The sequence below is a fragment of the Sinocyclocheilus rhinocerous genome, unplaced genomic scaffold (genome assembly GCF_001515625.1).
Source record: "Sinocyclocheilus rhinocerous isolate Xijiao unplaced genomic scaffold, SAMN03320098_v1.1 scaffold1507, whole genome shotgun sequence".
In the NCBI taxonomy this organism is placed as follows: Eukaryota; Metazoa; Chordata; class Actinopteri; order Cypriniformes; family Cyprinidae; genus Sinocyclocheilus; species Sinocyclocheilus rhinocerous.
In genome coordinates this window covers 403573-428168 of record NW_015659940.1, presented here as the reverse complement: position 1 = coordinate 428168, position 24596 = coordinate 403573, and the positions used below count along the sequence as shown (strand labels likewise).

At 35.9% G+C, this 24596-nt stretch overlaps 1 protein-coding gene across 1 annotated transcript in view; it reads left to right on the top strand.

The window, feature by feature from the left end:
* The window catches only part of LOC107724564 (arf-GAP with SH3 domain, ANK repeat and PH domain-containing protein 1-like), a 114091-nt gene that overhangs the window by 41835 nt on the left and 47660 nt on the right, over positions 1–24596 (top strand). The window contains exons 4-5 of the mRNA XM_016533539.1: positions 21766–21838; positions 23207–23352. Coding sequence (XP_016389025.1) covers positions 21766–21838; positions 23207–23352 — 219 coding nt within the window. The remainder of the gene's footprint in view (positions 1–21765; positions 21839–23206; positions 23353–24596) is intronic.

Genomic DNA, 24596 nt, shown 5'->3' with positions numbered 1-24596 from the left:
AAACAATAAATGCTGTTTTGGCGCAGTTTAATGTGGAGTGACAGATCGCTGTAGCGCCTCAGTTCAACAGATGTGGCAGCGCGAGGTGCACGTGAACTGATCATCTCCTCCACATTAATACCAGTTTCACCACAAAATAAACGTGAATAAACATCCGAAGGTAAGTTAAAAGAAAGAGTACAACTTTACAATCCATATCCTGTCTCATGTAATCGCTCAATCAGTGTTTCAGCCGCGCAAAGACGTCAATATAACAGCTTAATTCATGTAACATCACATTTGCCTCAGAAAGCATATTTGGTGACCATAAACTCGATAGTCAGCCAGAAAAATAAACTGTAGAGAGGAGCATTTTGGTAAATATATTCACCATATAACATTTATTATAATTCTTTACCGTTCTTTAATGCTTTATTTACGTTTGAATAAATCCGTCCAAGTTTTTATGACAGCCACTAGGGAAGCTTGTCAGTGATCTACGGCTCTGTGTAGTAAATGCTGCTCCATCTGAAATGAAAATGAAAATCGCATTTGATTTTTTGCACAGCCCTAACAGCCACTATTTAAATGTGTATATTTAAAAAAACTAACTGAAGTAATTGTAACTTAAGAAGTTGTAAAGCACAAATCAGTCAATTTGAACCTTCAATATTATAATGTAGTACCAACTGGCTCTCAATATATATTACAGCATTAGTTGAGAGATTTGTTTTTTCCTTGAGAAAATTTGGCATGTACTGTACTTTATATGTATCCAAAATAATCGATATTGAATCGAATCGAACCAAATTGGTAATCGAATCGAATCGCAAGCTTGTGAATGAGAATCGAATCGAATCGTGAAATTTGTCAAAACCCAGCCCCATCATACAATGAAGGTTCACCATTTGCATGTGTTTTAGGTCCTGTCCGTTTAAACATTCAAGCAATTTAAAACCATTCGAATGCGAGAAGGTGCAAAAATTCAAAAAAAAAATCACACACAGAGCCACGTGGATGCACATGAGCACCGAATTCCATTCACTTCGTCTATTTGTGCCTGAAATGACACTTGCATGCGAAATTGTCAAAATGCATGTCTCTGCAAGTATCCATGTTTATGGCTTAGATGAAGGTAAACAATTGAGAAAGAAAACGGATGTGTAACTAGGGCTGGACAATATGGCCAAAATTGATATCACGATATATTTCTTAATTTCGGTCGATACGATATAATTCCGATATCGATATGAACACTATTTATCTGAAATAGAAATTGGTTCACAGCAGTTTAATGTTCCTGTTGCTTTCTGTGTCATGAATGTTAATCAAACAACAAAACGCATAGAGTAAAATCACTTTTGTAGCTTTAACACTGATTTATTCGATTTAATTTATACAGTGAAGGCTATGGAGTGTTATTTTACATTTGATAACTTCAATTTCTGTACCTGAATAATAACTCTTAGCCTGAAAAATATAAAACATGCTTTATTTCATTTGTATCTTTGTACTATTATATTTATCTATGCTTGTAATTTGTTTATTTTCTATGCTGCTTTACTTACCTACAAAATCACTGCAATAATTGATACTTTTTTTCTAATAGAGCTATTCAAGTCTTTTTCATATCGCAATATATATAGCAGAAAAACAAAATATCGCAATGTGAGTTTTTTCCAATATTGTGCAGCCCTAATTAACATCTAAGAAAGATCTCAATTGTGAAGTCACAACTCTTTCAATAATTTTACTTAAGAATGGTCAATTTGAGATGAAAAAAAAAGCCTGTAACTGTTCATGTTTATATGGTCAAGGCCCGATTTCTTAAGAATGGGGGGTCAATGGCAGATGCCAAACTACAGTTTATCATGTGTGTTATAAAGAGTGTAACCTAAGGAACACACTTCTTAAGCAAAACAGTTGGTGCAGGATCAGAAGTGTTTAAACATATCATTTAGAAATATCTTTGCAGTTCACAAAAAAAGGTTTTCAGACAGACAGCCAGCATAGGCTAGTGTATGGTGTTTTAAAACATGCTGTTAACCCTGAGTTAGGAATATATCATATTTTATAAATAATAATTGTAATAATAAACTTTGATAAAAAATGTTTAAACTACTTTAATCTCAACATTAATGGATATTAACAAAATATTTAATATGAACTAAACAGTAATATTTTTAGTTTTGCAAATTTTTTGCAGTTATTTAAGAATTAGCTTGAATTATTTTTACTTGGACTTCTGTCTTAGTGTATGACTGTGCAAACTGTCTAACAACTAAAGCACAGCACACTGTTAAAATTCAATTAAAAAGCTGCCCCTAAAAAAGTGAATAAAAGTATTTAGGAACTAGTCGACATCAGTAACAGTCAACTAGTCAATGATCATGATCCATCTCTAGTCAGATAGTAGTAGGCTCATTTTATGTGATGTATTCTTATTAGATAGACGTCTATCCATATTAGACAGAACTGAATGACAACAGCGAACAAGAGGGAGAATGTGAGCTGTGTGCGCTCAGGCACTGCCGCAGCCGTTCTCGACGCCGTCAAAATAAAAGTCCCGCCTCGAACACGTCGGCCAAACAGAAAAACTTATCGGCCGATGCCGATATTTGAAAAATGCCAGATATCGGCCGATATATCGGCCTTGGCGATATATCGGTCGACCACTAATGTATTCCATACCGTTGGAAATATTCATACAGAACCGTTAAATTTAAAATAAACTAATCAACCATTTTGTCTCAGTCCAAGTACAGAAATAACAACATTAGTTCATATATTTGTGCTGTACATTCTTGCATATATTTTAAGCTCTCAGATAATGCATGAAAATGAAAACTCAGGCCTTTATTTGGATAGTCGTTTTCTTGGACTTTGGTTTGATCAGAATGAATCCAGTCAGTCATTTTGGTTTAACTGCATGCTTTCATACCCTTTGACCTGTTTTGTACTCAAATCATGGTTGTGCCTTGACATGTCATGAGTAAATCAGCCTGAATGAAATCCCTCAGCAGTGAATCAGTAGTTTGACCTCTTAAGTCCACATTAGAAAACCACAGAATTTAACGGGTCATTGAAATGTTGGCTCTGAAGGCACGCGCTCATTCCACAATCTTGTAAAAGCCATAGAACACTTAATGTGCATCATCTAGGCCAGAATGTAAATGTTTTGAAGGAAAATTCATAATTTAAAGGTTAAAAAAAAATTGTAATCTGAAAGCATGTCTAATTAATTGAAATCATAAAACTTATTCAATTTAACACAAATTGTATTAAAAGTTTAACAAAAATTATATTTTTAGGTCTTTAAAACGTTATGTTTCCAGTTTTATTTTTTTCTGAATTCTGTTTAATGATTTAATTAAAAGTTAATAATCAAAAAGCATTTCTAATCAATTGCATTCATTAAACTTTAACAATTTGATAATTTATACATTTTTTTTACAATAATAGGGCCTATTAATTTTTTTTCACAAATTCTGTTATCTGTTTTGATTTTTGTAATCAAATGAAGGCATAAAACATGAACAATTTAATTAATCTTTTAAAATGTAATATAGTGAAATTTAAACAATTCCTTTATTTTTTGGCAGGAAGTGATGCTCAAACAGTGCATGTATATATGATATAAGGATTTGATTAAGTGTACAGCCCTACTTTTGATTTAAACAAATTCTGACATTCTGTGTTATACTGTAAATTTAATTTTTATTACTGGATTCCACAATTTCGTATGTTTTTCAAATTGCAGAAATCATAGTATGTAAAAGCTACGAATGTTCATGTGAACATGACTTAAAGCATTAGCAAGAAGGCAGTGCGCCATGAAAAACCTGTGTGAACCTCCCACACCTCTTACAGATGCACAGTTCTGGAGGTCCGTCAGGGTGGCAGGGGTGAGGCAGTGATGAGTGCTCTGTGGCGGCGGTCCAGACTTCACAGCTGTGTTCTGGTCTGTCCGCAGCCCCTGCCAGTACTACATGCTGGAGAGAAACAGACCCCTGTGTGTTTGCTGGTATGTGTGTGATGGAGAGAGGGGGATTTCACACACCCTAAGCTGAGAGCAACTGATGTGGGTTGCTTATTTATTGTGCATGGTATATTTGTTTGAACTTTTACTTTTATTTGACCTCTAACAAATGATTTCATCTATTTATTTTGGCATGGAAGCTACAATTTTGAGTGGTCGTCATGATGGTTGCTGGGGATTTCAAAGTGGTTGCTTATTGGCCCATGTTAAAAGATCCACTCCTTAAAATGCAGTTTTTGAGATGTAATTCATGTCTGTAGTAGTGATGTCAAAAGTACCTGTACTTTGGTACCGAGTCGATACTTTTAAAAGCAGAAAGTACCGATAGGGACCTTCATCAAAGCCGGAACTAATCGAGCCGTTTGTGCCAGGCTGGGGAGAAAGGTATTTTAATAATGTAAATTATGTGAAAAATAATGCGTTTTTCGAACCACCAAGCATGAGAGCATGTTCTAGTACACCCCCAAAATATAATCAAGACTTTGTAAAAGAGCATAATAGGACCCCTTTAAAAGAGCATGTTTAGTAAGAACCACTTCACTGACAATAAGCATCAAATTTTTGCTTGTTGTAATGTTTATCATGCTCGATAGCGTGACACCATTCTGCACTAATAACCCTGTCAGAAGGATCTTGCTAACCTCATTCCCTAATGTTCAGAGCTGAAGTATGTGTGTGCCCATGGTTTGGGAGTGACGCAGTATGTCTGTGTCAGCCGCCTCACAGATGGTCTTCTCTATCGCCCAGGCAACCGTGCAACTCAACAACTCCCTCATGTCTGTGTCATCCCACACCACATGCTCGTCATAGCATTCCAGAACGGGACTGAATCCTCCAGCCATGCCGGAGCCGCGTTGTCATGAAGCCAACAGCTTCTATCATGTGTGTGACTGATGAAAGAAAGAAGCCCACTCCCTGGATTAAACACAGTGACGCCCAGGGCTGTACGTTAACTTTTTGTTCACATAGCACTGGTGCTACAGAGGTTGAAAGTTTTGTAGCACAGGACAAACAGTTGTAGCACAAGTATAAAACGTCTGTTATCATGTCTGAAAACAAACACAAGTAATGGAGTTCATCACTTAAACAGGCACTGATGTTCCATACAGAGCACAAAAAATACAAACATCACAAAAATTGTTTTTAGACAAAGTTTTCTTAATTTGCCAAAAATGGAAGAGTGCAGAAACATAACACCTCTTACACCCTAACAAAATATAAAATAAAAAAGAATGGCAGACATTTACGCCAAAGTGAGCAAAGATAAAAATCTTTGTCATTATTTTATCTTTGTTATTAGAAAATAAGAACAAAGATATACATTACAAATACACATAATATACAAATAAAACAAACAGGGCTTTATTTTTCAGGTACAGTATTTAGCAGTAAAATTCAAGAAATTGAATGAACAAATATTAAAATAAAACACTAGATACACTATATACATCAATTATACTTTTGTTTTAAAGCAACTGACTGATGATAAGTTCATCAGTCAAGAGCAGTGAGTGATTTTTTTTTTCTGTGTTTTGTTGTTTTATTAACATTAAAAGAATAGTTCACCAAAAATGAAAATTCTGTCTTTCAATTCTGTCATAGTGTTTCATTTTTATACCATCATTTACTCAAGTTGTTTTAAACCTGAATTAGTTTATTTCGTCTGTTGAACATAAAAGTTATTTTTGAAGAATGTGGGTAACCAAGCAGTTGCTGGTATTTTTTTCCTACTGTAAAAGTCAGTGTGGACCAGCTACTCTTTGGTTACTCACATTCTTCAAAATATCTTCTTTTGTGTTAAGCACAAGAAAGAAATTAATACAGGTTTGGGACAAAATGTGAGTAAATGACAGAAATTAACATTTTGGGTGAACTATCCCTTGATACAACGATATTTCTTCAAAAGCAGATCGTGGAGACATTTTAATCGTCCACGATCAAAAATCGTCATTTCGCACACCCCTAACTACCAAGTATAATCAATCTCTCACACACAAACAAGCACAACGAAATCACTTCACACTATTAAGCGGCTGTGTTATGAACATGCAAAACTGTACCGCACGTGTGCTACAGTGGTAAATTTATTCATCGCACAGACCAGTTTTTTCGTAGCTCGTGCGACATATATGTCGCACTGTACTGCCCTGGTGACACCCATTGTTTTCTAACAGGAAACCACTTTCTGTCCTTTACTTTTCATCATGGACGCAAGTCATGTTAAGCTTGAACGTTTTGTTTCATTCTTTTAAATTCATAGTTTATCTTTATTTTAGTTTTACTTTTTTTTCCCCAAAAGTCAACATGAAATCAAAATGGACCTATACTACTGTTCAAAAGTTTGGTGTTAGTAAGACTTTGTTTTAATATTTTTGAAAGAAGTCTGTTATGTTCACCAAGGCTGCATTTCTTTGGTTAAAAAATATAGTAAAAACAGTATTATTGTGAATTAAAATTACAATAAAATACCAGTTTTCTATTGTAAAATGTTAAAATGTAATTTATTTCTGTAATGGCAAAGCTAGATTTCCAGCAGCCATTACTCCAGTCTTCATTGTCGCATGATCCTTTATAAATCATTTTAATAAGCTAAATGTCTTTTAATGTTACTTTTTTAATTTAACGCATCGTTACTGAATAAAAGTATTCTTTAAAAAAACCTTACTGATGCTATACTTTTGAACGGTAGTTTACTTTCTTAATAAATATTTTTGGTCTCATTATGCATAATTCATTTGGTGCAAAATACTGAAACTAAATAAAAACATAGTCACCTTCAAAAAATAAACTCATTAAGAATGGTGTAACAACCGTTTTTCATGATCCAACTTATTTCCAATGAATTAAAACCTGCCCTACTTAGTTTTTTTTTTCTTCTTCTTATTGGATATCCAATTTCAATCAGAAATGCATCAAATAATGAACATAAAAGGGTTTGTGAATGACATTTGATGTTGACTGAAAATGCAGCTGGCAAAAGGGAGGCAGAATGAATGAACCCAAAATATAAGGTGATGAAGTGTTTCTTAGATGATCTTTTTTTTTATGGGAAGTGGACATATTGAGGAAGTCCTCATGCAGAGAAACCTAGAAAGCATGTCAAAGCTGACATAGCTACAGTATGGCAGTTGTTATCTTTTTTAAACTCATTTGACTATGTAAATGTATTAGGATGTCTTTTCTCATTCATCTGATATGGAAAAGTAAACATCAAACCTAAGCGCCTATACATACAGAAACATTTTTATTTCTACTTTAACTGTTTAGGTCTACTTTTAGATCTAGTTTTATTGATATTTGTAAGGCTTGCATGTCATACCTTAAGTAGTACCTTCTTTACTGTTTCTAGGTGGACTGATAAAAAACAAAACTTGTGGCCTTACTTACAAGTTGCATTAAGCCAGCCAATCAGCTTGGAGCTGGCCAGTTTAGCTAGCTGTCTATTAGACTGAAACTGGTTATAAAATGACTTTAATGTTGTGTTTTCTGTTTTGAAGATATTGTTAAATTGATCTCCATGAGATTTCTTACTTCAAATGCGTCTTTGATTAAATGTTGTTAGTCTGCGCGTTAGAGCTAATTTGATGGTCTGCAATATTAAACTGACAAAGACCTATATTTTTCATATAATCAAAATTTGCAAGTCTCCTTAATTTTGTTTAATGTTTGATTGCTTCTGTTCCTGGTGAATCTCCAGACTGAATGTTTAATGCACTGCTATTTTAGTGTCTTGTAAGTGCTCATTATTTTTCAGCTTGGCTAGATAAAGTGGGTACGGTTTACATGTGCCTGACGCACTGTCAATGAAGTGAATTATTTAAAGAACAGCCATTTCTTCCCTATCATTTTCTCCCTCTTTTTCTCCATTTCAGTGTGTATCTCAAGATTGGTTTTTGAGGCACGCGCTCGTTTTGGCGACAAGACGGTAGCGTGCTATTTTGAGCCTCTTACCTAACATGACTGCAGTTCTTACCACAGGTACAGATGTGAAGGACTAAATTATTGATGACTTGAGTGTACTGCATTCATTCAAGCACTTTATTTTAGTGCATGCATTCTCAGTCATTCCCACATGCCATGAGAGTGCTGATGACATAGACTTTTCTAATTTCCTGTCTTAATTTTCTCATTGTTACAGGAATTTCTATTCTCTAATGATGTGAACACCCAGCAAAAACAGGGCTGAAAAAAAGCTATCAAATTTTGTTATTTATCATCAGTGGTTGCTCAAAAGAAACCCGCAACACTGATAAAATCAAAGGTAACTGCAAGGGGTGATGTCACACTAAATATTGGCTAAATGAATATGACATTGTGATTAGACTGCAAATTTTCAAAATTGACTGGCCTGTTGGTTGTCTAAACCTTAAAGATTCTGTTTTATTCTAATGTGTTTTAGGTTCTTTTCTTTTATTCACTAGTTGTTGGTTGTCTAAAACTTAAAGGGTCTTTTTTGTTTGTTTTGTATTGTTGTGTTCATCATAACTTGTTACTGTAATTTTTTGTGTATTCATCCCCTTTAAGGTACCACTGCAAAACAGAACACAAATAAATAAATAAATAAAATAAAATAAATAACCAAAAAAAAAAAAAAAACTAGTTAAACCACGTGCTGGACACTTTATTAGGTATACCAGTTCACCTGCTCATTAACGCAAATATCTAATCAGCCAATCACTTGGCAGCATTTAGGCATGTATACATGGTCAAACCGAGCATCAGAATGGGGAAAAAAGGTGATTTAAGTGACTTTGAATGTCGCATGGTTGTTGGTGCCAGACGGGCACTATTTCAGAAGCTGCTGATCTACTGGTATTTTCACGCACAGCCATCTCGTTTACAGAGAATGGTCCGAAAAAGAGACAATATCCATTGAGCGGCAATTCTGTGGGCGAAAATGCTTTGTTCATGTCAGAGGTCAGAGGAGAATGACCAGACTGGTTCGAGCTGATAGAAAGGAAACAGTAATTCAAATAACCACTCGTTACAACTGAGTTATGCAGAAGAGCATCTCTCAATACACAACATGTCAATCCTTGAAGCAGATGGGCTGCAGGAGCAGAAGACCACACCGGGTGCCACTCCTGTCAGCTAAGAACAGGAAACTGAGGCTTCAGTTCGCATGAGCTCACCAAAATTGGACAATAGAAGACTGGAAAAAAGTTTGCCTGGTCTGATGAGTCTCGATTTCTGCTGCAGCATTTGGATGGTATTTGGCGTAAACAACATGAAAGCATGGATTCATCCTGCCTTGTGTCAACGGTTCAGGCTGGTGGTGGTGTAGTAATGGTGTGGTGGATATTTTCTTGTCACACTTTGGGCCCCTTAGTATCAAATGAGCATTGTTTAAGCACCACAGCCTACCTGAGTATTTGCTGACCATGTCCTTCCCTTAATGACCACAGTGTACCCATCTTGTGGTGGCTACTTACAACAGGATAACACGGCATGTCATAAAGCTCAAATTAGCTCAAACTAGTTTCTTGAACATGACATTGAGTTAACTACACTTACATTGCAGTCATCAGACCGCACCGATTCAATAGAGCACCTTAGAGATGTAGTGGAATGGGAGATGTGCATCATCAATTAAGGCAGGGGTTCCAACCTGGTACTAGCAGGGTGTATATCTAATAAAGTGGCTGGTGAGTGTATACTAGTAAAATTAGTTGTTGGATAACTATTTTAGTAGTCGACAATCTTGACCCATACTTTGAAATGATATATTTAATGTTTGTCCAAAGGTAGTTTAAAAAATGTATACTTGGATTATCAAGAGAAACGTGGTGTATCCTTTAGGTCTCACAGAACTGATGTTTGTCAGTGGTGTTGAATGGAGATGATTCAATGGCTAACTTGAGTCCTGCTGGTGATAAGACATCAGCGCAAATACACGTCAGATGGTGAAAGGTCTCCTCATCCACAGTACCCATTTCTGTCATTCTGTCAGCACTCAAATTAGATCCATGATCCCATACAGCTATCATCTGCAGAAATGCCAGATGTCATGCTAGAGGTTAAAGCTATGAGAGTCATGTAAGCTTCAGATGCCTCGCCATCTACTTAATGCATATAATGTTCGGCCGGGTTTGACAAGTTTACAAATGCATTGCATCACATATTCATTTGAACTTAATAATTGTTTACCCTGAAATTAATATTTTGTCATTATATACTTTTGTGTGTGAAGTGTGTTTGTGATGGACAGCCAGGATAGAGGGTGAGGTTAGTGGATAGAGAGAGATCAGGAAGTAAATGCCATGCTGCTGTTACTAAGGCTGAGATATCAGTAGGGGTTGGCGTTGAAATACTGCACTTGTGTGACATACATCCTGCAGTGGTGTTAGCCAAACAGCTGTGACTTCCCATGTGTCTGTGTGTGTCTGATTATCACTGCCACCCCATGAGCCAGACAGATTTGCAGATGATGGGAAGTCTATCCGTGAGGAACATAATCAGGATTCAGCCATTCATAGCGATGAAAGAAGGTCACAAGGTTAGACTTTGAGGTTCAGCCTGAGCGTCCATGACTGATCCCTGCTCCAACCAGATGCAACTCATGGCGGGATTAATTGAAGCCATTGCCTTATAGATATAAGCAAACATTTTTATTTGATTATATCCATGCAGACTCACTCGAGTTGTTGCTTTGGTATGCTAGTATTGAGAAATGAGTTTTACAACTGCAAAGTTTTTCGTTAGAAAATCAGTAAAAATGTAGTTGTATACTGAAAGGTTCAAGAATCAGTCAGATATGCTGATTTGAGTAAGTGCATTTGGAGTGCTTTGAGGTTTATCTCTGCAGCTTTGGATGTGCTCTTTTTTTTGAGAGGCTTATGGAGAGCTGATAGTGTGACTGAAGACTGAAGTCAAAGGCTTAAACATCACAGTCATCATCAGCATTCCCAATTCAAAAGATGAACATGTAAACACTGATGATGACGGCACTAGGGAAATCAAGACTGGCATTTAGTTTTGACATACCTGCTGAGCGCAATATGAATATTCCTAAGTTTTCATCTGCTGTTCCTGTTATCAGTTTTGTTTTACTTTTTATCACTGAGCAAATTGCTGCTAAACTAAACATGGTGTTTCACAATTAGGGCTGCCACAAATGACTGTTTATTTCGATTAATGTATCGACTAATTTATCGATTAATCTAAACAATTTATTTCCCACAAAAAAATTTTTTTTTTTACTTAAGAATATTTTATTAAACTATATTTCATTAAACCAAATGAAATCCAAAAGTAAAAAAATAAAGTGCAACATAAAGTGCAAGAAGCAAGCGTCCATCTCATAGTCCAAATCACTGAAATCAAAGTTCAGTATTATAGTGTAAGATCCAAATCCACGTGTTCTAGTCTACTACTAAAAAAATTATAATCAAAAAACACTTTTTAAAGGAGTTTTTACCAGAAATATTATTTAAAACCCTCTACCGCACGCATTATGATAGACCTATAGAAAAAAATATTTGACTCTTTTTCTTTTCGAAGAATGGCTTAACTTGAAGTGCTGGCAAAAAATTTTTTGAAAAAAATATTATTTTAAGGTACTTTATGATATGTTGCCATACGGCAACAGCATACAATAGTGGATCTAACTTAGAATAAGTGTAAATTTACTTATAGTTCATATTTTTCCTCAGAAATGTTGATGTCCACTTATCTTTTAATATTTGGCCATTTTTTAGGACAGAAATGCTATAGCCACTGTAATTAAATTAATATGTGGACATCAAAACGTGTAAACTCAGAGTGAGGGTTTGAGCTTTTATTTTGAAACCACGATGTATTCTTCTGTGTTTGCGTAGATTTATAAATGATTTACCTTACAAATCTGATGAAATGGCGCATGTTGCGTTCCCAGATGAACGTTATAATAAACCCAAACTCACAACAACATGCAGAGATGGAGTTTGAGACGCTCCACACATGTAAATGATAACAGTTCCTGTGGAACTACTGTGAACGGAGCCGCTGTGTGACGCACATACTTAACCTACACGCATGTAAATAATTAAAGCGCATATACTGTATTAGAACTGCATCGCATATAATTATTTAATTAAATCGTAGCATTTGTGAATTCACAATTATGCTTAATTATGTTTAATATATCATGCAGCCTTGGAAAACAGACTAATAATGTGTTTTATGCATTCTCATCTGTGAAATGTGCCACTTCATTTTGCCGGTTAGTCGACGCGAGCAAAATGAAGTCGAGGATTTAAAAAAATTGGATAGTCGAATAAAATCGACGAATCGCGACAGCCCTATTCACAATAACGTTTAAAAGAAAGGGTTTACTTGCCATCCCCATATCTGCTGATTGGCTTCATCACTCTGTCTCCTCTCCACCAATAAGCTGGTGTTGTGGTTGGCGTTCTGGCGCAATATGGCTGCCGTTGCATCATCCAGGTGGATGCTGCACACTGGTGGTGGTTGAGGAGATTCCCCCTTCTATGTAAAGCGCTTTGAGTGCCCAGAAAAGTGCTATATAAATGTAAGGAATTATTATTATTATTATTATTATTACTTGAAATGTTCAAGCTGGAGAATTGTAGCTGTTAATTAGCCCCAAAATTTAAATAGAAAATTAACAACTTATTGTTATTATATGTTTAAAGCACCAATAGTTGACCAAAATTTGACACTAGGGTCTTTGAAATTGGTGACTACAAATTAGTATTTGTAGTTAAAAATATCTTTAATGAGTTCTAGTGGATCAAAACTAACTATTTATAAAATTATTTATGGTTGTTATGTGGTCCTAACTGGTTTGGTGGATTGATCGGTCTCAAATCAAATCAAATCAAATCAATCTCTCTGATTGATTGACTGATTAATTTTTTTCATTTATTATTTGATTTTAATGATTGAAACTGTAAATCCTTAATAATAATAATAACAACAACAATTACAATTTGGTCTTCTCTTTGCCATTGTGATGTAGGCTATTTGATAGTAACCTGGAACCACATAAAATCAGATACAAAAACAAATTGTGAGCCTGTGAAACTTAATCACATTGAAGCAAACTGAATTAAGAGATCTGTATAATCACCTGGCCTGATGGGAGTGTAGTTAACCCATGTGACCACATGGCCTGGTTTTTCAAGCAGGGATTTTGCCATTCCATATCAATTCTACATGTTGCTAATTTTGTATGATTTTTTTTTTATGAAAGTGTGCCTTGTACTGCTCGATACTGTACATAACCTCCACCATTGATTCATATTAAAAAACAAGAAATAAAAAAATAAAAAAATCACAGTCAATAAATGATTTAACAGTATTGTTTTTCCCTCTCTGTCTGTCTAGTGTTGCTAGATAGCTTGTTAGCATTATGTTTGGTTGGATGATGCAGTTAAATCATCTTCAGGCTTGGTAATGCTTGGGGCATAAACAGTGTCCGCTAGCATCAGCGTGACTCAGTCTCAGTATAAAGGAGTAGTAGGAGGAGGATGCTGTTCAGCCCGAGGCACGTCTTTGTCAGCCTCATGCTGAATTTAGCATCTGGGTGGAGACGCTATTGCTGACTGTTGTCGCTTGCCTTGAGGCTTCACCACAGAATCCAGAAGCGCCAACTTCCTCTTTAAGCGAACACAGCACAGCACAGCACAGCCTAGTTTAGCAAGCTTCCATAGAGGATCATTCATTTGGCCCCAGAGACTCTGCTGTTCTAGCTTTCTAAGCACAGAAGCTAATGGAGCTGTACATGTTTTTCACCATAAATCTGATATTTTATATCACAAATATGCCAGATAATCCAATTTTTGTTTATTTTTCAATTGTTCTCTCCTATTTTGTTAATTTGTTTGTATATGTGTGCGCACACATTTTTGTGGAAATGTAGGTCACACTGGCTAAGAGTAGTAAGGTTATATTTTGCACTCTACATTTTAGTGGTTTAAAAATGTAGCTGGAACCGCAGGCTGCCCACTCAGGATTGAGAAATCTCATTATAATGTCCTTATTCTGAAGTTACAGGTTGCAAATCAGTTTGTTTCTTCATTGGAACAGATTTGGACAAATTTTGTATTTAATTTAGCTGATAAAAGCATCACAATAATCTACACGACTTCAGTACATCAGTTAATATCTTGTGAAAAGAAAAGCTGCAATTGAAATAAGTTTCGAGGGGCATTCTGTGGAGAGGATGTGGTTAGTGGTCTTGTAGTACCAGCAAGCCCATCTTCTTGGTTACAGGTTCTCTCTCTTGTCTTATTTTTCTCTAATGCATCCAGAATTACTATTATAAAATGGAAATTCTGGTCCTGGATGAAGATTGGTCAATATAGGCATGCTATACTAACAGCTGTGATGCACATAGTCTCTGATAGTCTCTGTGTCACTGTTGCTACTCCACTGTGGGTGACAGATTAAAGAGTCTGATCTACAACAGGAAAAGCAATGGATGAAAAAGAGATGGTTTAAGGAGTGATGCTTGAGAATAAATGCTGCTCATCTTGTGTGTTGCATTGGACAGAAAGTGGCTTTACCGAAAGATGATGAAATTTCCATTATGCATGGAAAATTCTAGCAGTGTTGTGTCTGGGGCACAAAGATGATGTTGCAAGTCATGCCTGCTGCGTTTTAAAGATGTTCTTTTGTCTCTTCCTCCTCCGTTTCTGCCTTGTGCATGTACACAGCTACAACAGGCCTGAAAGTCTCAGGTTGGAATGCAAGTGATTCCTCATAAAATCCAAACTATGCTGTGTACGCCCATAATGCACACAGCTCCAAGGATTTGGCAGTAGCTTGGCTTTAAAGAGTTTTTCTTGTGTTCTTTTGAAATTGCTATTAGTATCCTGAAGTAGTGGCAAAAGAATGAATGAAAATAAGTGATGATTCACTGTGTCAGACACCTTAGAAGCTAAATACATAAATGTTTTCTTTCTTTGTCACATTCCTATATTTTTCCGTCAAGTGGAGGTTTGCTTCCATTGTCAGAAGAGATGTGAACTATGTATAGGGACATTTGCTCTGGGTGGAGTGGGGCAGGCTTTGAAGCAAACTTTGGACTTCCAGGGTATAGGGCCATGATTTCAGAGACGTGGAAAGCACGGATGGACCATTGGAATCCAGTCATAAAAATGGAATTTACTGTATAATGTGAAATGTCACAGAATTTGGCAAATTGTGGATGAAAAAAAAAACAGAGAAAACTGTTCTGAAAAATTTCTGAAAAAAATGAATTGAATAGCATAGGGCCCTGTTATTAAAATTGTAATAAATCATTAAATTGCAACACTTGTATGATTTTATCAGTATTAAAACACAGCATTTGGGGAAAATATAAGAAAAAAAAACACCATGTAAAGATATAAAAATTGTTATTACTATAATGTTACTATATTTTGTAAATTTACTAAATATTATAAAAGCTGTAAATATGTCCATGTTAAGCCTGATAACCATTAAATGGCCAATATTAAGAATAAGCCCTTTTTTAATATATTAAAAACTAAAATCAATAGTTTTTGTCAATGTCCAGTATAGGTCGGGTTGCATTGTGGTTGTATGTATTGTGTGTAACACTATGTTGTCATGCTTGGGATGGTTTTTGCACTTATTTTTGGCATGGGAAGGAAATGCCTGCTCTGTGTTGATGGGATAAGAGTGTTAGCAGGAAACATGTTTCAGCCTTCACCAGTGGACTTTGACCTCCTACAGCCTAAAATCTGCGGTCAACTAAACATTCAGCGGTCAAGAAATGTCATCTGCCTTTGTTTTGGCCTTGTTTTTATTATCTGTGAAATACCATACATTGAAATATCTATGAAAAACTAAAAAAAAAACTAAAAAAAAAAAGTTTAATTAAACAGTGGTTTACTGAACAAATTTCTCTTTCTTTAAACAAAATTTAAAGAAAATTTAGAGTTATAATTAAAATTTTCTTAGGGATAAAAAAAAATCTACCTCGTCTTATGCTCTAAACCAGTGGTTCTCAAACCTGTCCTGGAGTACCCCCAGCCCTGCACATTTTGTATGTCTCCCTCATCTATCATACCTGATTCAACTCATCAGCTCATTAGTGGAGACTGCAAGACCTGAAGTGGGTGTGTCAGATATAGAGAGACATACAAAATGTGCAGTGTTGGGGGTACTTCATGGAGAGGTTTGAAAACCACTGCTCTAAACTATAGTGAGCCCTTTTACATTAGGCCTACTATAAGGTTACAGTTAACAACAGAGCCCAAACTTATATTTAATTACTATTTATTTTTTAAATATAACAAGCAACACTCAACTCTGAATGTATGCAATGTTCTCTCTCTGAATGTACTCTCAAAAATGTATGCAAACATATAAATTGCACATACTGTAATGTAGATTTTAAATTAAATTCAAAATTATAAATATTCTACTTGTTAAAATGTGCCTCTCATAACTCGTTTCATAACAGATTTATTTAAACATTAAATAATTAAGACATCACTAAAAGGTAAAGTAAAATATAATGAGTATATAGTCTAATATTTCGCGAAATGCTCTTCTTTAGACTTCATTTATAGTGAACTAACGAGCTGTGGACGATGAGGTAAATTAAATGCTACGTGACATTTTGCTTTAAGCTGTTATATTGCCGACTTTCCGCGGTTGTCCCACTGATTAAGCGATTACATGAGGCAGGAGATGTTCATTCACGTTTATTTCGCGTTAAAACTAGTAGTAAAGAGGAAGAGATGATCACGCTGCCGTTTGAACTAAGGCATTTATACAGCAATCTGTCACATCAAAGAGACCCAAAACAGCATTTATTGTTTGAATTTCCTGAAAAAAAGGACATAATTTGAAAGATGAGACTTTGTTTCTTATCAAAAGTAACAATATATAAAACTGGAAGTTTCCAATGAAGTTCCGCTCGTGCAGTGGTTAAAACAATGAATTTGTTCGGTACACATGTGTACAGAACCGAAAGGCCCGTACCAAAAATTTTCGGTACGAATACGTGTACCGTTACACCCCTAATATGTAATATAGTGCATATATTTAGCAAAATGTTCCTCTCTAGAGTCATTTCTTTTTCTAGCTGTCTAATGAGTTTATGGACATTGAGCTTTCCAGAGGTAGATGTAATTTTACAAGACATTGTTTGTAAGCTGCTTTTTTTAAATGTCTTTACGCTGTTGACATGATACGTTTCAGTAGGTTGTACTGTAATATTCAACATACTTTCTGATGTTCATTCGTGTTTATTTTGTGCTATAACGTGGTATAGAGGAAGAGATGATCTGGTCATGCGCTGCTTACCTACAGGCATCTACAGCAATATGTCATGGCACATTACATAGCATCAAAGCCTCATTCATTGTTTGTATTTCATTATAAAATTAACACTATTTGAAAGCTAGAACTTTTTGATATTAAAAGTAACAAAGCAAAAAGTTATAGCAAGTTTTGAATGACAGGTGTGCTACAAATAATGTTTAGTGTAGTTAATGCATCAGCAGAAAACAGCATGGAATAAAAGATTGATCTTGAGATTTAAAAATCCATATCAATATTAAAGAATTAGTAAGAATTAGTAGAATTAGTAATTTCCTGATAATTTACTCACCCCCATGTCATCCAAGATTTTCATGTCTGTCTTTCTTCAGTCGAAAAGAAATTAAGGTTTTTGAGGAAAGCATTCCAGAATTTTTCTCCATATAATGGACTTCAATGGGACCCAACGGGTTGAACGTAGCAAAACAATCGGTCATTTTCGGGAAAATTTTTTTTTTATTAAAATGTATATTTTTTTCAACCACAAATCCTCGTCTTGCACTAGCTTTGCGATGTGCGACTTCACACATTAAATAATCCATATTAGCTCGGTTAGCTCTTCTGTGTACTGTACTCCAGTTCAAAAAGGTAGGGTAGGGCGAAAAACTCCATCTCATTTTCTCCTCCAACTTCAAAATCATCCGACATTGTTGTTTTACCTTTTTTGTAAAGGGTGTTTGATTTTCTTTGCAAGAAATATCCTGGAATGGAGAAATATCCTGGAATGTTTTTCTTAAAAACCTTGATTTCTTTTCGACTGAAGAAAGAAAGAAATGAACATATTGGATGACATGGGGGTGAGTAAACTCGCAGGAAATTTTTATTCTGGAAGAGAACTAATCCTTCAATTAAAAATGAGAAACTGATATTGTCGAGCCCCTGCCCCTGCCCCTCCGGAGGTCTGTGCACGCCACTGACTGTGTGCATAAAATAAACCTTGACACAGTCAAAGTGGCCCTCCCAAACTATTTTGGCTGAAACCAAAAATTATTGTTTGGCCGAAAAAATTTCAGTTGCTGAAATATCACTAAATATTTGCATAGTGCATAAACATTATATTAAACATTTATCAATCTTTTGTTGCATTTTTACTGAGGAATGCATACTGAGGGATGCATGATATTGAATTTGGCAATCTGCATCTTTGATTTGGTTAAATGTGTGTTGGTTGATACTAGAGCTGCACGATAAATCGCATGCGACTGACAAGATGCGCGTTAAATATCGCATGCGATTTATCGTGCAGCCCTAGTTGATACTACATATTTAATTGTTTATGTTTATTCCTACATATAGATTACCTTTGCCATCACTTTAAAAACACTAATAAATAACTCCGCTAAATGTACAAACTATTCTCTGGTATTTTGAAGTTTGTGTAGATTAATTCATTTTAAAGTTAACCATAAACTGATTCACAAAAGTGCACACACGCCAAAGCATCAAACCGTGTTGCTAGGGAATCACTACTGCACCACTGGAAAACAATAAAACTAGCAGGCCGTGTTTCACCTCAGTGTGGAGAGCTGTCAGATTTCACTGAGAGGTGAAGATCAGGCCTCGCGCAGTCGTGCATTGTGTTTTGTGTCTCTCAGCTACAGAGGCATGACATCAGCATTGTTTTAATTGTAGCCACTGTGAGATGGGAATACTGTACTTTACGCTCAATAAACAAACATCTGTCACTAATTTAATTGCCCAGTTTTCATTCAGGATCATAATTGGATAAATGTTAGCTTTAATCAAGCTGTTGTTGAGTGAATTACGTGCCCTCACTCAATCAAACTAGGCTATCATTATCATTATGCTTTGATGTGACTTGTATCTGTCATCTGTTATTGAGTCTACAACAAATTATTTCAAATTCATTTAATATACAAATGTTTTGAATTATACACTACCAGTGTTGAGCAAGTTACTCTGAAAATGTAATCAAATTACTGATTACTCCTTTTAAAAGTAATCACGTTACTGTTCTGATTACTTTATTTCAAATAAAGTAAATTTTGAGTAAAAGCGGAATATAAATCTTATTTATTGTCTTATGTAGCATGATGCTACAGTTTGCATGAATGGTCACATAACACGTGCTTTCGGTCGTGTAGTATGAACGGACATCTGCATATGATCGGAACTCCACGCAGCTCCCGCGCTACTCTCCATTGGAAATGAATGACTGAATGAGCGGTCTGTCGCTTGTCGGAGATAGTGGAAACGCCAGTATGACGAGGATCGTTTTCATTTTAAAACATAAACGCACCAGTGTAAATGTAGCCTTACATCTAAGGGGGCTGGGATGCATTCGCACTACAGCCTCGCGTGTGTGCCACATCTCTGAGTGTAACCGGTGTAAACTAGTAGGTGTGTTCGACTTGACGCGGACTGACTGTGCAGACAGATCGGTGTATTACAGTACCACGAGAGCTAAAGAGAGCAGAATGCTCCGTGCGCTTTTGAATCGCTCTCGCGGATGTCAAACACTGATCGATCTGCGCCGGACCTCTTCTAGTCGAACACACCGGCTACTGCTGCAGGCTTATTGGCTCACTGACGCTGATGAAATTAACCCCTTAGGTATCGAAATTTGGTACCGAACGACGAGACGTTTTTCGATACTCGATGGTATCGAGGCATTTCGGTCGGTGCCTAAAAAGTATCAAGCTTGATACCCAGCCCTACAACTTGTCCCGCGCCGCACTCTGTTGCGTCGGGTCTCGCGGGAGCAGGTCTCTAATCCACTTGCACTTGACTCGACAGTGCGTGTGCTACATCCCTTTTACAATCTCTAGATTATAAAACACTGCAGCGATAGGCATTTCCTGGATTACTTCTTCGGGGCATATTTGGAGTTTTAGCGTGAGAGCGCTCTCTGGTCTTAGGATGGAGATTTACTGCTGATCACAGATCCGTGCTTCACTGAAAGTTCCGCATGACAATCGCAGCTTCTGTCGAATCGCGATCTCGATTCCATTTTGATTTATCGTGCAGCCCTACTGCATTCTGTCAGCAATGTAACGGCAGTAACGTATAGAGACCTCGGCTTGTAACTATACTCTAATTACTATTTTGAAAATTATAATGTGTTAAATTACTCCGTTACTAAAAAGTAATCAAATTACAGTAACACGTTACTAAGTAATGCGTTACTGCCCAACACTGTACACTACCATTTAAAAGTTTGGGTTATGTTTTTGAAAAAAAGTTCTTGCTTATGCTCACCAAAGCTGCATATATGTGATCAAAAATACAGTAAAAATGGTAATATTGCAAAATAATATTACGTTTAATTTATGTTTTCCATTTTTAATATATTTTAAAATGTAATTTATTCATTTGTTGGCAAAGCTGAATTTACAGTAAAATACTGGCAACTAGGACAACTACTACTGTAAGAAACATTTACAGTATAATACTGTTAATACTCTTATTCATTTCATGTACAATATCCTACTGTATTGTGTTTTTACTAGAGCCCGACCGATATGGGTTTTTTTGGGGGCCGATACCGATATTAGGGAGTAAAAAAAGACCGATACCGATATCAGCCGATGTTCTTTGTGTAGGCTATACAGTATAGTCAAAAGTTTGGACACACTTCCCATTCCTGTGTCCAAACATTTGACTGGTACTGTATATAGAATACAGTATATAAACAGAATATATATATACATAAACAAATTTTTTGCAATGATAACTCAAGTGTGGTGACCAAACACTTATAATGATGTGACAAACATAGGCCTATGTAGTGGAGGCAGGGTATTTAACAATTTATATAAAGTGAAGTGAGAGAATGCTGATTAGGTTGCATAAAACCAAAATTCAGATTAGGAACCGTTAATGCCTTGTGGCCTAATTAGTGCAACACAACTTTTCTTCTGATTAGTTAGTGATTTTGCATAATTTTCTGGTTTGATTTGTGTTCACTGTCTGTTGAGGAGAAAATAAAAGAGAAAAAATTGTGAAAACATAATGCATGCACAAATGCGCAAATGAAACTGCTTGGCCAATGTATTGCCCTCATGTTAGACCATGTCTTCATGCATTACTGCAGCTCAAAGGGTTTCCGATGTCGGGCATTTGTCGGCGAGTGAAAAATCGGGCTAAAATCGTGCAGTGTGAACTCGGCATAACTTGCTCAACAAGATCTCACCAAACTGTTGCTCTGCAGTTTAATGCCTGATATAGTGCCCCTTGTGGCAGTGCTGAGCGAAAGCGTAGCATTATGAAATGTGCATGAAACTAAGCTTTACACTAGTGTAGAGAATGTTAAGTGGTTGAAAGAATTGGAAATTGGTATGGAGTCAGTATAGCCTTATAGCCTACCGACAGAGTTTGTTAGTGGTTTATGTATAAGTGGCTTTATTTATTTATTTACCAATATAGTTTCTAGTATCAAATGTTCCTGTTATGCCTCATATCATGATTGTACATCTTCAGTGTTTTATCTCTGATCTGTTTGTTCACAGGCTTTGGATCAGGACAGAACCTCATTGCAGAAGGTCAAGAAGTCAGTGAAAGCCATTTTTAACTCCGGCCAAGGTATGTACACAACCACACATACACAAATGCTGGTTTTGTTGAGGCTGTAATACAAATAAACACACTTATTAAATTCATAATCACTTATATTTTCCAGGCAGTGTCATGTATATGGTAGTGTGCTGTATTTTTAGTGATTTAAAAATGAATTTGCTTGTAATAATGTTAAAACAAATGGCTAGATTACAGTTAGCATCAACATATTTCTGGCTGATGCCACACCAGCTAGTTTCATCCACCCCCACAAACACCTACCTACCTAATCTCTTTCACACACTGTACTGTATAGATGCATTCTATGCTCAGGTGTGTGTTTTATTCCATATATCGTTCTATTGAAATGAAGCAGGATCCATTTTTATTATACAGAAACATATGAAACTGTGTTGGGATTTTTTCCCCTCTTAATTGGCTAAACATGCACAGTTATTGATTGTGCCTATAAAACAATATAGGTTTTATTAAAAAAAAAAATAGAACAATAAAACTCTCCCAATGTGTATGCATATTTGTTTCTTTTACAGTGTTAGTTTTTTTTTATTAATGCTGTTACTTTGAACTTTTTATTAATCAAAGAAAAAAATCCTTGAAATCCTGAAAAAAATTATCATTGTTTCCACAAAAATACTAAGCAGCACAACTATTTTTAACATTGAAAATAAAAATGTTTATTGAGCACCAAATCAGCATATTAGAATGATTTCTGAAGAGTCATGTGATACTGAAGACTGGAGTAATGGCTGCTGAAAATTTAGCTTTTCATCACAGGAATAAATTACATTTTAAAATATGTTATAATAGAAAACAGTTATTTTAATTTATTCAAATAAATGCAGCCTTGGTGAGCATAAGAGACTTCCTCAAACAACAACAACAAAAAAATCCTCCCGACCCCAAACTTTTTAATGGTAGTGAATATTAAAATGTATGAATTTATATTGTTATAGCACAATGAGAAAGGAAAAATTTAAATCGCATCATATGACCCCTTTAATACATAAATACATTATTTGTCTGATTAATCTCTAAAATTCTAATGGAAATGGAAAATGCATAGAATGTTTAATAGAATGACCCCCATTATTAAAAAAAAAACACCCTGATCATGGTTACATTAACAGAAAAGTTGGTGCAGAAAGTCTGAGGTTGCAATTTGATAAAAGCAAACATTCCTTGAGTACAAAATTATTTGCACTGACGAATGATGTGCATTAATACCAGGGAAAATTACCTAGGAAGTGAATGATTTCATGCTGTCTTCAAGGAACTAGACAACACGCTACCATAGAGTCTCGAGCAAGGATGTGTACTCTTCACATGAATGACGTTCATTTGTTTGAATTGTGTTCATTTGTGCTCTTTTATCAGAACATATTCAAAATGAGGAGACGTACACCCAGGCTTTGGATAAGTTTGGCAGTAACTTCATCAGTCGGGATAATCCAGATCTGGGCACGGCCTTTGTTAAGTTCTCCACTCTGACTAAAGAGCTCTCCGCCCTCCTCAAGAACATGGTGAGTCCTCCATGTGAACATATCTTCAAGCCAGAGTGAATGGACACCCAAGACTGAATGGATTTAAAAGTGTGTCTCTTTTCTAGGATAGATCCTGTGAAGTCATGAGTTGAACTGTCAAAACACAGATTGTTTTGGTTTGCGTTGAAGCCCAATGTAAGGACAGATTTAGGGATTTACAGCATATAAGATCTCTTTACAGCGAATCAGCCTGTGAAAGGTGTTAAAGAGCTTAAAGTGTGTGTGCTTCTACACAGGTTGTAGAGTGCTCTGCATTGGTGTTGGAGGTGGATGCGTTCAGAGGACAGAGATGTGTGAAAATTGTGTGTCTGGCGGGAGTGTGAGTGAGAGGGGCTTTTGTAATTTATCCTGCTCTCTCTTCCTGGCAGAAACGTGGAGATAGAGCCATAAATTTTGAGTGTAGGAGTTGCAGTAGCTACAGTGTGTCTCCTTTTCACCCCTCACATGCACGCAAACACACACATTCCTAAATCACTGTGTGAATGCTGGTGAGCGCTGCGGAAGGGAAGTCATATCTGTGTGAGCGGAGGCTCACTGCTCCAGCACTACACAGCTACTCAACGTGTGCTGAAAAAAAGTGGGAATGTATTATTTTCATTTTTATTTCACTTTTTATCAGTGCTCTGTCTAAATTTAAATTTTCAAAGTGCTTTCAACCGACTGTTAACCAGATGTTGTCAACAAGAGAGAAGCTTTAAGGTCTTCCTGCGGTTTTCCAGCAAAATAAAAACATCATGATGTTTGAAAATGAAGAAATTAAGACAGGCATATATGGTATACTGGTATACTCTGGTCAATTAATGTCATCAACAAACATAATGAAAACATCTTCTTATACTTTATAAATAGGCCTACTGTGAGAGTTCCATAGTACACTGATAATATCAGATGTAGGGATGTTCATTTCGGTTATATTTCCTAACAGACAACCGACGCTCGTTAACCGACAAGATATTTTAAATTAGAATTGAATTAAATTAGAAAGGATAAGTGTCTGTGACCCGTTAAAAATACATTTTTACAATATCATCAATCAATACAATAACATTTGTTTCCCGGGGATTAATTTTACATGCGCAAAAAGCAGCAAACAACAGAAAATGAGGATTCTCATGGTCATATCACATCACGCACCTGCAGCGCTTCTGCGAGCGGAGAAAAACATAATAAAGCTAGGCTGTGTGTATATATATATATATATGTACAGTATATATATATATATA